Below are 13268 nucleotides of genomic sequence, written 5' to 3'. Positions count from 1 at the left end.
CCTGAATGGAATGTGTGCCGGCTGCTGATTGGTCCGTGGTGTCAGGTGTTCGTTGTACTACCTTTACAGGCAAAGTGATATTTCACTTTTATTACAATGTGACAATATTGTGAGAGTGATGCAGGGTCACATAAACAGGATGTTTTTGACAGCTCTTGTTAGCCTGTTAGCCTGACAGCATCGTGTTAGCCTGTTAGCCTGACAGCTTCCTGTTAGCCTGACAGCATCATGTTAGCCTGTTAGCATTACTAGATGATTTCTGCAAATGCTAACAAGCTCCTTTACATCTGATCACTCTGCAGTGAGTATTTTTTAAACTACAATAATGTATGTATCACGCACTATGGCTGAAATTGAAATACAATATAACAAAATAATAATGCATGATTTAACACGTTGGCATTAAAACTGTAGGCAGTGATGTGTATGAAAGGTGTCATCACATTTTTGTCTCATAAAAGATTCAAATCTGAGTATTTATGATTTCCAGGTGAGTAAAACATGCAGGAAATAATAAAAAGGGTGCAACTGCTCTCCAGCAACACGCTAATAAAAGCTCACGACCTCCCTGTGAAAGTGATGACGTGTTATTGCCACGTTTTTGAATAGACACTGAAACTAGAACAGGATCGTCCAAACGAGGACCAGCGGCCATGAAGAGAAACCATCACGGAAGCAGACCAGTGCTCCCAGTCGCTGGAGTTTAATGGGAGAGTCGGAAGGTTTGTACTGCAGCTACAGGAACAAGAAGCTTGGAAGTAAACACTTCCTCTTTTAGCGTTAGAGTCTGGTCTGTGTGCTGCTGAATCATTAGCAGCTGACTCTGACTCTGGACGCCATGTAAAAGACCGTCGGTGGCGTTGAAAGCGGGTACGGGTGCGAAGCGGGTCTTAGCGGATGGCGAGGTCAGCTGAGACGCGTCGCCGTGAACCTGCAGACGGTGAAAACACGGCGTGTGAAATACATTATTTTTCATGAAAATAACATTCAGGGTTCCTCCACCTGTTCCAAAGCACTTCTCAAGCATTTCAAGGTGCATTACCATGCTTTTCCACCACCTTCCAGCTGTGGTAAACTACATATATTTCATGCAGAAAAAAAATGCTGTTTTCAGTCCCACTTTATTCTAAATCCAAGCACTTTCCAACCCTTGAAAACACCACACTAACGTTCAAATGTTTTCCAGGATTTCCAGCACCCGTCCCAACCCTGCATATTAAAACAACATCATGTGGTATGTCTACAGAGAGACGCCTCGTCCGGCCCTCAGCAGCAGATGACCTCCTGCTGGGACGATGACTGACAATGACTGCTGGCAGCACTCTGATGAAATAAGGCAAAAATTATCTACAGGGGGTTGCCATGACGATGGAGATTTATGAGTAGAGGGCTGTCACAAGCGTATGAATGAGACACGGGCGGTCTCTTCTTTTCATCATCATCATCATCATCCCATCATGCCGGGACGCATTGAGGCCGTACGCCGGAACCGCATCGCCACGGCGACACCACCGTGATGCGTACGGTGCCATGGTGACATCACAGGATGTGTGATGTTGAGTCATATACGTCATGCTATGCCTGTTAAGCTGCTTGATACACAGATGAGTCTCATCTCCATGCCTATATCAGGTGGTCTTGGAGGGACCCAGGTTTGAAGGGGTCTTGTGGGTCTTTACAGCAGGTCCGACCACTACTACATAGTTAACTTTAGGAAAAAAACATCATGGGTTGGATAAAAACAACTATAAAATTGAAAGAAAAAAAAAAACACAGGACACTAACATCGGTCTTCTGGGTGAAAGTCTTTTTTTTAGACCAGTCCCCCACCCAGACCTCCTCGCTACGTGGACTTCTAGGACTCTTTGAAACTAGTTTGTGATAAGTCAATGATCCGCCACAAAACCTGGTTCCCTGTTGACGAAAACCCAACACTTCCTGATTTTGCCGCTTCAAAATAAAAGCCTTTTAATAACAAAAATGTCAGATTTATTGTGAAAACTGTGTTCATGGCAGAATTAGCTTAGCTTTGTTTACTGAATATTCTTCAGTAAAACAAGTGTACTCATACTGTGGGAAGGAAGAATGAGCAGCGAAAACATTGTTTTATTGTGAAGGGTTGATAGAAATGCGTTTATCACAGCTGCTCCTATTTATATCCGACCAGGATCTGATGACGCAGGTCGCATTGAAGTGTCCGGCGTGCACTCGGCTGATCTGGGGCATCTGATCAGAAGACAAAGATAAGTGATCACGGCCAGCGTTCCGTTAAACGTTACAGGATGACGAATCATTATTAAACACGAGTATCATCATTCACATGAATACGTATCTGCTGCAGAGACGAAGCTCCACGCTCCCCGAACATCCGAGTGTCTCCGTGTTGAGGAGAGGAACATCGCCAGCAGCGATGTAGCTCATAAACACACAAACCTGCAGCAATACATCAGCCTATCCCTGATAGATATATAAATATGCACACACACTTCCTGTTGGCCAACCCAGCTCCTCTCCATTAATGTATCTGCAGAATGTGTCTCACCACTGATCCATCGCCACGTTAGGGTTTTTAACCCTTCACCATGCCCGGGGCATGTTGGCGTCCTCATCAACAACAAAATCTAATTTAAATACAATATCAATTCCTTTGTGTTGTTTTAAGACTTTCTAGGGATGGGAACGAATAAATTAATGGTGTTGAATTTCCATTATTGGGATAATCGTGAATGGGAATCTCTTGTGAAATCCTTACTGTACTGTCTTTCACAACAAAAAGAAAAAGAAAGAAATGCATCTCTTATCTGTGACCCAATAAAGATATTTGTTTCTTCACTAAATGTAAAGTGATTCCAGTCTGTTTAAGCAGCAGTTTTAAACATATTTTTTAGGATTATCGGGACATACCATCGTGAATTGCAATTATTTTGGCGGGATAATTGCAACATGAAGCTTTCATATCATATAAATGTACTTTTTCACGGTGTATGTTTATAAAGTCGTTACAATAATATTTGATGAACACGTGAGCGGAGGCAGAGCGGTGGTGCGGCGTCCTCGTCTGAGCTGCTGCTTCATGTTCACGGATGCAGACGACATGAACTGCACCTTCCTTTTGGCTGCGGTTACATAACCACGCTGCATCACATGGGAACCAGCTGTTCACGCCGCTGGACGAGGGCGCCGCTGGATGAGGGCGCCGCTCGTCCTCCGCCGCTCGTCCTCCGCCGCTCGTCCTCCGCCGCCACCCATGTTACCTTCATGAAAGCTGGGAGACTACTCGTCTATTTAGATCCACGACGCTGATGAAGTTTGATTTATTTTTATGTAGCAGGTTTGTTTGGGTCCATGACCCAGCACAGCATCATATCAGGTGGTCTTGTAGAGCATCATATCAGGTGGTCTTGTAGAGACCCGGGTTGAAGGGGTCTCAAGGATCCAGCAGGTTCAGGATCAGAACAAGACTATGTAGTTAACCTCAGTTAAAAAAAAAAATAAAAAAAATGAGACCTCCTCCCTATGTGGACTTTTAGGACTCTTTGAAACTATTTTGTTATACGTCAAGACGAAAACGTGATCCACCACCATGTTTTTTTTGCGAAATATTGCAATTTATTACTTTTTTTCAACCGCTAATTTTGCAGTTTGTCCGCGTCCGTTCTGTCCGATAACATTAACAGGATGTTAATGTTTTTATCTGGGTTCATCACTGTTCTTGTAAAGTCAAATGTGTTTGTCAGACTGAACAACTTCCTGTCAATATTGATTGATCGATTTTACTCACGAACGCACCAGAAAAAAGATTCAGTGCCATCTAGTGAACCGAAAAAGAAACAGTTAAAACTGTGTAACGGTAATATTTTCAATAATGAAAAACTGATGCTCCGCGTCTGTGTATCGATACAATATTGGCGGTTATAATATCAGGATACTGTGCAGTATTGACCCCCCCCCCACCCCCGTCTCACTTCTGGGAGTCCAGCAAGGGAAAAGGTGAAAGTTCAGGGCTCTAACTGAGATAGAAAAAAGGTCACCTTTTCACTTTGGATGGTTTGTTTTGTTTGTCAGCAGGATTGTGGGTTAAAAAAAAAAAGAACTACCACGGGTCTGATATTCAGAGTGAAGCCGAGATCCGGTTCAGGATCCAGATCCTCTTTTCTCTCAGCGTTGAAGGCGTCAACAGCAACGCTAAGTAGAAGAGTAAAGGTCCGACGCTGGAGCAACATGGTGTCGGTGACTGTTCAACGCTACAGGAAGTGGAGCAGCAGACGTGTCAATATTTAACATATTAACAGAATGTCAGCGTCGTGTCCACAGCCGGGTCCGTGGGCATGTAATTGAGCGGCGTTGATAAGACGACGGCGAGGCGGCGAACAAGAGGCGTCAGGGCTTCGTTCACACCGTGAGATCGCAGCTCGCCCCCCGCTGATGTTTGGCTGATGTTTGCCAGCAAACAAAAGACATCGTTCCCGTTCACAAACGCCAAATAACGTTACCAGTATAAGGCCGCAATAGAGCGGCTAAGCCCCGCCCCCTTCCAGTGGACTAACACGGCACCTCATTTCAATAATCTACAGTCAAGAGATTCAGGATTCATTCTACTATAAATTACATATGATGTTTGAGTCGCTGGATGAAAACACGTCCGCTAAGATAACGGATAACGGAACGTAGCTAAGTTAGCTAGATAGCTAGCAAGACGAGCTAATTTAGCTAACTAGCGTTGGTGACCTACGGGAGTCATGTCTGAAATTTCTTCAGAAACGTCCACAGAGGATTTCCTGTTTGTGTCAGCAACTGTTCCCCTCCCCCCTTACCGCTCCTGTTGCCTAGCAACCAGCTGAGTTTATTCTGCACTTATATCTCCCTCTGCTGATTAAAATCCAATGGGCGAGCAATGCATCCTGGGATACGTCGGTTCTTGAAGGGTCCATCAGAAGGCCGCGTCTTTGACTAGCGTTCAGAAGCTACCATGAGGGACGCTGGAAGGGGGCGGGGCTTAGCACCTCCCACACCCAGTAGTCTGCCGGGAAAATTAAAAGAAGAAGAAATGAAAATAATAAAGACTGATTGTGTTCAACGATGACGACAGCGGAGTGGGCGGTCCTTGGAGGAGGCGGACCTTAGAGGATGTGAGTGAGTGGGCGGTCCTTGGAGGACGTCAGCGGTCCTTCAGGGTCCAGGACACGTTCGAGTGCACTCTGCTAAAAGAATGCTTCCTACAAGCCCACAACAACGCCCAACAATCAACCAGTGTCACGTTTCTTTATGAATTTGCATAATTGGACAATAAGCAGCGTTACAAACAAATGACCACTTTTCCAGCGTTTTTTTTTCCCCAAGCCTCCAGACAAACACTCGCTCTTCACCTGGAAAACCGGTTGTTCTTTGTAAAACCAGTTTTTCTGGCTCCTGCCAGGCGCCTGACTGCAACACTGGGCGTTGAAACATACACACACATTAGATTTTGATAGATAGATAGATAGATAGATAGATAGATAGATAGATAGATAGATAGATAGATAGATAGATAGATAGATAGATAGATAGATAGATAGATAGATAGATAGATAGATAGATAGATAGATAGATAGATAGATAGATAGATAGATAGATATCATAAAAAGAGGAACTCAAATGTGCAATATCTTCTTTTTTGCTTTTTTCGATATCTTTCATTATTTTTATATTTAGTAGTCTATACTTCACTTCCAACCACGCTTACTGATCACGGGACGAGTATAACCCCCCGATGACCTCACCCCCAACACGCCCGTTTCCTAATCACCGATCACAACAACAAAATGCTGCAACTTCTGCAAAACTGGACAGAAAACGGTAACTTAACTAAAAATACCGAGCGGTCAGCAGAACCAGGATCAGCTGTGGTGACTCGAGCGTGACGACGACACGCTCCCTGGAAAACTGTGAGATCAGAGTTCACCGAGCCACCGCTTCGCCTGAGAACACCCCGCCAAACTATGAAGAAGAATCAACACCCATAAAGCACAGCGGTGAAAAACTTTCTACTTTAGATGGATCAACCACAACACTGATTGTGGAGAAAACCAGAGTGGTTCGTATTCCACGTCGTCTCTCACTGATGGATCTGATCAATTAGGGGTTCAGATATCATCTAAATGGATCCTCTCAGCTTCCACTTTGGCTGCAGACGTTACAAGACTTCATCTTAGAGAGTTACTTTACAGCTGTTGGTTACAGCTGGCTCCGGAGATCAGAGTTCAGGTTGGAAACCAACGGTCATGGTAGAGAACTGAAATATAGAGTCTGATTTAGAAAATAGTTCTAACATGAATCCTTTATTTGTGCAGCTAAACCTTCATGATTTATGATTATCTTGTGTTTTATTTGATTGTTTTTCCACTCCCATCTTTGATGCAAAAAATATATTTATTTCCTAACTAAATGTAAAGTGACGCCAGTCTGTTTGTGTCATTTTAAATTTAAATTTCAGCACATTTTGATCGGTATCTGGATAATGTGGAATCACGATTATGTCGTGAAATTCTCTGTATCAACGAACACTTTGCTAACCTTTCTTATTTCAACATTTCAGAATGCCGTTTTTTTTCCTGATGCAGCAAAGTGTTAACTGGACTAAACTCGAGGACCATCACGCTTTAAATGTGTCGTAGCGAGCTCATCATCTTCTCGTATCTGAGGACCCCAGGACCGCAAGGCGTACCCAGATGGGAGATACAATCCCTCCGCCGTGTTCTGGGTCTAACCCGGGACCTCCTCCCAGGGTGGACATGCCTGATCCAGGAGGATCCCGATCAGATGCCGAACCACCTCAAAGTGAGCTATAATCCACTTCCTGGCGGGGGCGCTGTACTGAAAGGACCCTTTAAGGACCCTTTAAGGTGCTGAGACCTGCTGGACCACGTGTCCTCGCCTCAAACGGCCTCCAGTGTTGCTGTCAAAGTCTCACCTCTCTGCCAGAGGACACGGCCTCGGCCCGCCGAGAATGTGGCAGCACCACGCTACCTGCAAACGCCACATTTACCCCCCGCTCGTCGGCCGGTCGCCGCCGCACAGCAACGAGCCCGCGGCGGTAAAATCTGCACACATGAACCACCGCTGAAAACACACAAACTCTCATAAAGTCCTTTCTCAGATATCCACCCCAAATCGGCACAGAAAAACCCCCATAATGCAACAGTCTCTTCCAGTTAGATCAGCGTATTAAAGTGATACTAACATGACATATTTTCATATGAGGCTGGGCTCCGGTTACCGGTGTCCATTAGCGGAGGCTTTTATCTCTGCTGCTGAACGGCAGCTAATAAATAAACAGAAACGATTACAGAAGCAGCGAGATGTTCGTGTAGGAAACACCGTGCCGTTAAGGCTGTTTCATGTGATCTCCGTGATTAACTCTAAATCGCCTTAACACTATATCGGTCTTCAGCACCTCAAGGTCCACGATCCCGGATCCACCGACGGAGCATTTTATTCTATTTATTCAACGTTTGATTAAAACAGCAAAACTCAATTGTTTTTACTATTTCAAAAACCATCCATTCATTGATCAATAATTCAGTCCCTCCGGGATTTTTCTCATTTTTATTTATTTATTTTAAATAAGAAAAAGAAAATGATGTTTATATGAGTGTACTCATATTTAAATTTCAATAAAAATTTGAATGAAAAAAAAGATACTTGATTCAATATTTCTAGCTGTTGTTTTGCAATGAATTTAAGGCTATCTATTGTATTTGTAATATTCATTCAAAATCCAACAAACTGGTAGGAATAAAGCTGCGGCCGGATGATACAATGTTCATCACCAGCGATGAGTTGATGGAGGTGAACGTGGTCGTCCTGTATTTGTGCAGGCTTCATGATTCACCATCTTTATTTAAAAGAATCTTTACTAAAAAAAGATGCGTGTCTCATCTGTGACGCAGATACCAGAATATTTTGATGATCATCATTAGTTCGAAGTGACCTTATATCCACGCACACAATAAAAGCAGCGCTTGGTGGTTTTCCCCTGAATGCACCGCGTGACGGAAGTCACACACAACATCACCGTGATTAACTGAAAATGGCATCAACAACCAGAATATGATGTCATAGATGTCGTGTCCTAACAGGAAGTATCGTCATGTAAACAAACCCCATGAGGGTATCATCATCCGCTGTGATCTGGATCAGACTGGAGCCGGGACCACTAGACTAGACCAGACTAGACTAGATGGGGGTGGACCAGCAGGGACTTGATATTTACTGGAAATGATAAAAACATTATAAACCAACAGGAAATAGAAAGCTATCAGGTGATCCTGGTGATCTCATTCATCATTCACGGGAAAGCTTGGTTGGATATGTGTTAATGGTTGCCATGACGACGTCCCGGAGGAGCTGGTGATCGAACTGCTCACACAAGCAGGCAGACAATCTAACTCGGCTACAAGACGGTTTACACACCGCTACATCACAGCTTCCTGGACCAGGATCACAGCGAGGACCCACGTGGGTCGGCCTTCAGGTCAGATCCACTACAGCATCCCAGAGACTTTAAGACCTGCAGACCAGTCCAGTTCAAAAGACGCCTTCAAGTGCAGCTCAGAACCTTTTCCCGAATGAGAATATGGGATCCTTCACGGCCCGGCGTATCCCAGGATGCATTGCGACGACTGGATTTTAAATCAACATCTGCGCTGATCAGCAGCAGAATCCACGTGTTGGGTTTCAAACCCACTCAAACGTATTAGTTGTGCAAGTCGAAAGTTTCACCATCACACAGTTTGAGTTTCACCATCGGTGGTCTTCAGGCACCGTGGGAACTTTACAGACGTGCGTTCGCAGCACGTCAAACATGCAAACGCACGTCTGAGCATTCGGCTTCGGTTTCAGTCTTAAGAGCCAACGAAGCGAGAGCTCCTTTTAAGAAAGCTCCAACGTCTCCACCAGCTGCTGCTCCACCGGTCGAGCGCTCTCCTCTGATAGGTCGCTTGGACTTGACAGGAAGTGAATGTGACTAAGATGTTCTCCGTCACGGACTCATGATCTCAAGCTTCACGTTTTTTTCAAGTTCAAACCGACTGATGCAAAGTGAAACGAAAACTACCTGAAGGAAGGAAGGAAACCCACAAACGCCACGTTACAGAAAGTAAAAATACTTCCTGAAGCCGGATCTCTCACACGCTTAATGATCGTGGTGTTGCTGATCAATGACCTCGATCGTTGTGATCGTTTGACTCGAGCAGCCGGCCGTTAACATCTCATCAGCTATTTCAGAATATCTATATTCAATTAAATCATTCTTTAAAAGATTCATATTCATCACACGCCGCCCGAGACGAGCAGCTGACCTCCTCATGAAAAACGCCCGTTTACCCGTTTATTAATGAGTGTGTCATTAATAAAACGTGAGGGACGTAAACGTCGTGGACACAGCTCTAAACGTGGCGGTTTTTAGAACTACAAAGCTCCAACCATCTCAGCGAGCTGGTTGCAAGTCAACCACATCCTCTCCTGTCGAGTTTGTGTGCTAAATGCTAAAAAAAAAAAAACCTGGTCTGGAGGGACACACGTTCGAGTCCGAGGAGCTGCAGCGAAAACAACAAAAAAGGGTGTGCAATTATGAGATGTAGTCTGATGTGATGGCCTCCTGCAGCCTAGATGGATGGATGGATGGATGGAGCTGCACATGCAAAGCCGCATCACACACACCAGATCGTGCAGCCTCCCTAACATGCTCAGATGCTGCATTAACCACCCTGATCAGATAGGACCGAACATCTCACCACAGACACACACACATCCTGCAGCGACGCTTTAACTTCTCACTAAGTTGCAAGCATGCATGTTTAAAATCAACGCATGGTGTGTTGCAGTGTTGCAGAAACTGACACACAAAATGATTTTTTTTTTTTTTGGGCATGTTTAGAGTTAGTGACAGGTCTGAGGAGGGGGGGGCAGCATGCCTCCGGGTCCCCGCAGCGCACACACACACACACATAAAGGGGGGGGGGGGGGGGGGGGGGATCCAACACACAACAGCACTCGGACCGGGTCTTTGTTGTTACCTGGGCTCCGGCAGGATGATCTTCTTGCTCGCCCGGGCCGCCGGAGTGGATTTGCTCTTCTCCATCGCCATCAAATAGCTGACATCGGCGAGCACCGCTTCGAGGTCCGCCATCTTTCGACCCTGGGACGACCACAAAATTCGATAAAATAATAACCAGGGCTGGGGGTGATGATGATGAGGGGGGGTTGTTCTCCTGTTGTGATTATTCTGAGGAGGTTATATAAAAAGATGTCCTCCAGCAGATAGAAGCAACATGGAGCGGCAAGGTGCGTTGACAAGGGGGCCAGCTGACCACCGACGGGAACGGTGTCGTTGTCTCCTCAAACTACCACCATTGTGACAGAGAAAAGGGGGGAGACATTTGGTGAGACAGTCAGCTCCGTCCTCGTAATCCCATTTAGTGCAACATAAAAAAAATGCTTCTTGAATGCAAAAAAAGGGGGGTCTCGTATTTCCTTCCTTCGCTTTATAAGCAACGAGAGATGCTGGATTTTAGGAGACAGCTGTCAAATCCTACAGGTCTCGTGGGGACTTTCCTGGTCCCCCTTTGGATGCAAATGTGTCTCCCACCCCCCCTTACCCGAAAAACAACAGCCAGTGTTGCATGTGTTTCCCCCCCAAGAGGTCTTTTCTTTAAAATACAGGGGATGTCGAGAAACAGAGAAATCTGATTTTAGCGGAAATGTGATCAGTAAAGAACCAGGGACACGTGTCTTCGTCTGGATCGATAAAACAAGGAGAGGCAGACAGGTTGAAATATGGATCATCGAGGTTGCTACGTACACGGCCCAAAAAAACACACACACAATTAAATAAATGCAGATTTCTTGTGTGGTTTTGGCACGATTAATCCCCCATACACGGAACCCAGGTTAACGACGAGCTCCATATAATCTAGCTGGTGTTTACGTCGCCGCCGCCTGGCTTCCTGTGTAGCGTCCCCGAAATCAAGCGCAGGGAAAAAAAGAAAAACCCCGATGTCATCAAAACACCTTAAGAGGTTTAGTGCCGGCTAACAGGGTGTTATCGGCTAATCCGGGAGTCTAAAAAAACCCCGCGAAGCTAGCTCGTCTTTAGCCCCCCGATATATCGATATTTATGGGGAGGAGGAGGGGGGTCGTGCTAGTTAGCCAACGCGCTAGCTTAGCAACACAAAAAACACACAGAAACCTGCTAGCTAGCTAGTTAGGCTAACTATCGAGTAAGGTTGATTAATCGATCATCTAGTCGGGATTATTTCACTTCGGTAGATACGTGTTGTTTTGTAAAAAAAAAGGGGGGGGGGGGGGGGTTAACAGCAACACTGACTTGGGGTCAGGTTTTAGCGTTAATAAAGCTAACGGCTGCGAGTCCGGCTCGTGTAGGTTTTTCTTTTTTTGGGGAAGTCTTGCAGCGTTTCCGAAAAACGAGTCCCAAAAAAAGGCGTCACATTGAAAGAAAAACCCGCACAAGATAATCCATAGTTCGCTTGTTTGGTTACTCCGACTGTAGAAGGGAGGGGGGACCCTCCTCGCCTGCAGACCCAGCTCACAGCTACTGACTGTGGGCTGATGGTGACGCTGGTGCTGGTGCTGGTGGAAGGGGGGGAGGAGGGGGAGGGAGCGCCGGGAGATGGAAATGAGCTTCGGCGGTAGTTTATCTTGTTAACTTTTTCCTCTTCGGCAGTTAAACGCCAACAGCCCAACGACGCTGCGCTCGCGGAGGTTTTTTTTTCCTTCTCCTTCTTCGTAAATCGAACGACAGAGATCAAAAAGCGTCGCGAGCCCCCGAGCGACTCCTGTCTGCCAGGCTCATCCGCGCCGGAGAGCCCCGAACTCGGGCTAAAGTGAGCTAAAGTGTCCGCCTCCTGCTGCTCCTCCGTAGGGCGGTTGGAGCGTGTTGTTGCCGGCCCAACTGTCCGCCTTCCTCTTCAAGGAACCGTTCGCCTCCCAGCTCCGGTTTGGCACATGTTCTCCCCAGCAGAAGTCCCTCTACGTCGGCGTGTTGTCTATATTTCCCCCTGTCTCTCGCTCTGCTAGCACGGAGGCACCGATCGCTCGCTGGTTCGCTTTGTGGTCCAACTTCCTCCCACTGCGGCGGAGAGAGAGCGACTCGGAAAACCCGGAGCGGATTCACCGTTTGGCTGGATCCGGCAGATGCAGGGTGAAGGATTTCTTTTTTTAAACACGTTTCCCCACAAAAAAAACAACTGCATTTAATCTGTTTGACAGCATACGCGTGTGTGTTATTTATTAACACGGTTTCACAATGAAGGAATCCCCCTTTTTTTAAGCATGTAGTTGTTTTTTATCCGAGCTGACCTGGGAACAGCTGCGCGGCCTGCAAAACATTTAAACAGACGTTTATGTGAATTACATTACTCGTGTTAAATAAGATGTTTGTTCACCTTTCCATCCTGATGTTCACGAAGCAGCAGATAATACACGTTACAGTTCAATGAGTTGTGGCGCTGCTGTGATATGTCGGTGGAAACACAGCGCCGTTTACTGGTCAGTTGCAGTACTGCGCCTAATAGCTGCAGCAAGCCTCCACACTGGGACACGCTTATTTATATACCGGTATACACAAACATGTGTTGAAAGTACACATTTTCTACACTCAAGTAGAAATACACATACTTGTGTTCAGAAATACTCTGGTAAAAGTAGAAGTACTGATTCAACTACTCTACTCAAGTAAAAGTGAAAAAGTACACGCTCTAAAATGTACTCAAATTAGAAAGTATAGAGTACCCCTATGAAGAACATTTCATTCCATTTTTGTTTTGTTTTTTCTCCTTTTTTTGCAAGGTTAACTGAATATGATGTCATATAATAATCAAAACAATTAATGGATAATTCCTCTCAAATGCATTAAAACTGAAGAAACAAGCCTGTTTTGAAAATGAGGAGTAGAAAGTACAGGTATTTGTTTTGAAATGTAAGCAGGAAAATAATTCACCACTACTTACTAATCTGCATATTTTAAACAATATAAATAAATTAAATGAATTCGTTATTTTTTATATATGTTATATTGTAAATGTATTAAATTAAATACAAGGATAATTCCTTTAACTGCAGTTGCAACTGTTTTCTTTAGTCTCTTGATTTTTTTTAGATTAATAGATTTATGTGGAGAAATTCTTATGTTTTATTTATTTTTATTGTTCTTACCGTTCGTCATATAGTTTTTCCATATTAAATGTGCTACATGAATATATTTACTTTGC

The 13268-nt window shown here is 44.9% G+C and overlaps 1 protein-coding gene across 1 annotated transcript in view; it reads right to left on the bottom strand.

Annotated features, from left to right (window-relative positions):
- grk3 (G protein-coupled receptor kinase 3) overlaps nt 1–12089 on the bottom strand; it is a 38778-nt gene extending 26689 nt beyond the window's left edge. Inside the window, exon 1 of the mRNA XM_084034863.1 lies at nt 10056–12089. Within this exon, the coding sequence (XP_083890989.1) occupies nt 10056–10168 (113 nt within the window). The 5' untranslated portion in view covers nt 10169–12089. The remainder of the gene's footprint in view (nt 1–10055) is intronic.
- Nucleotides 12090–13268: the final 1179 nt, after the last annotated feature.

Source organism: Eutrigla gurnardus (assembly GCF_963514095.1).
Source record: "Eutrigla gurnardus genome assembly, chromosome: 19".
Taxonomy (NCBI): Eukaryota; Metazoa; Chordata; class Actinopteri; order Perciformes; family Triglidae; genus Eutrigla; species Eutrigla gurnardus.
This window is presented reverse-complemented; position numbering and strand designations above follow the sequence as displayed.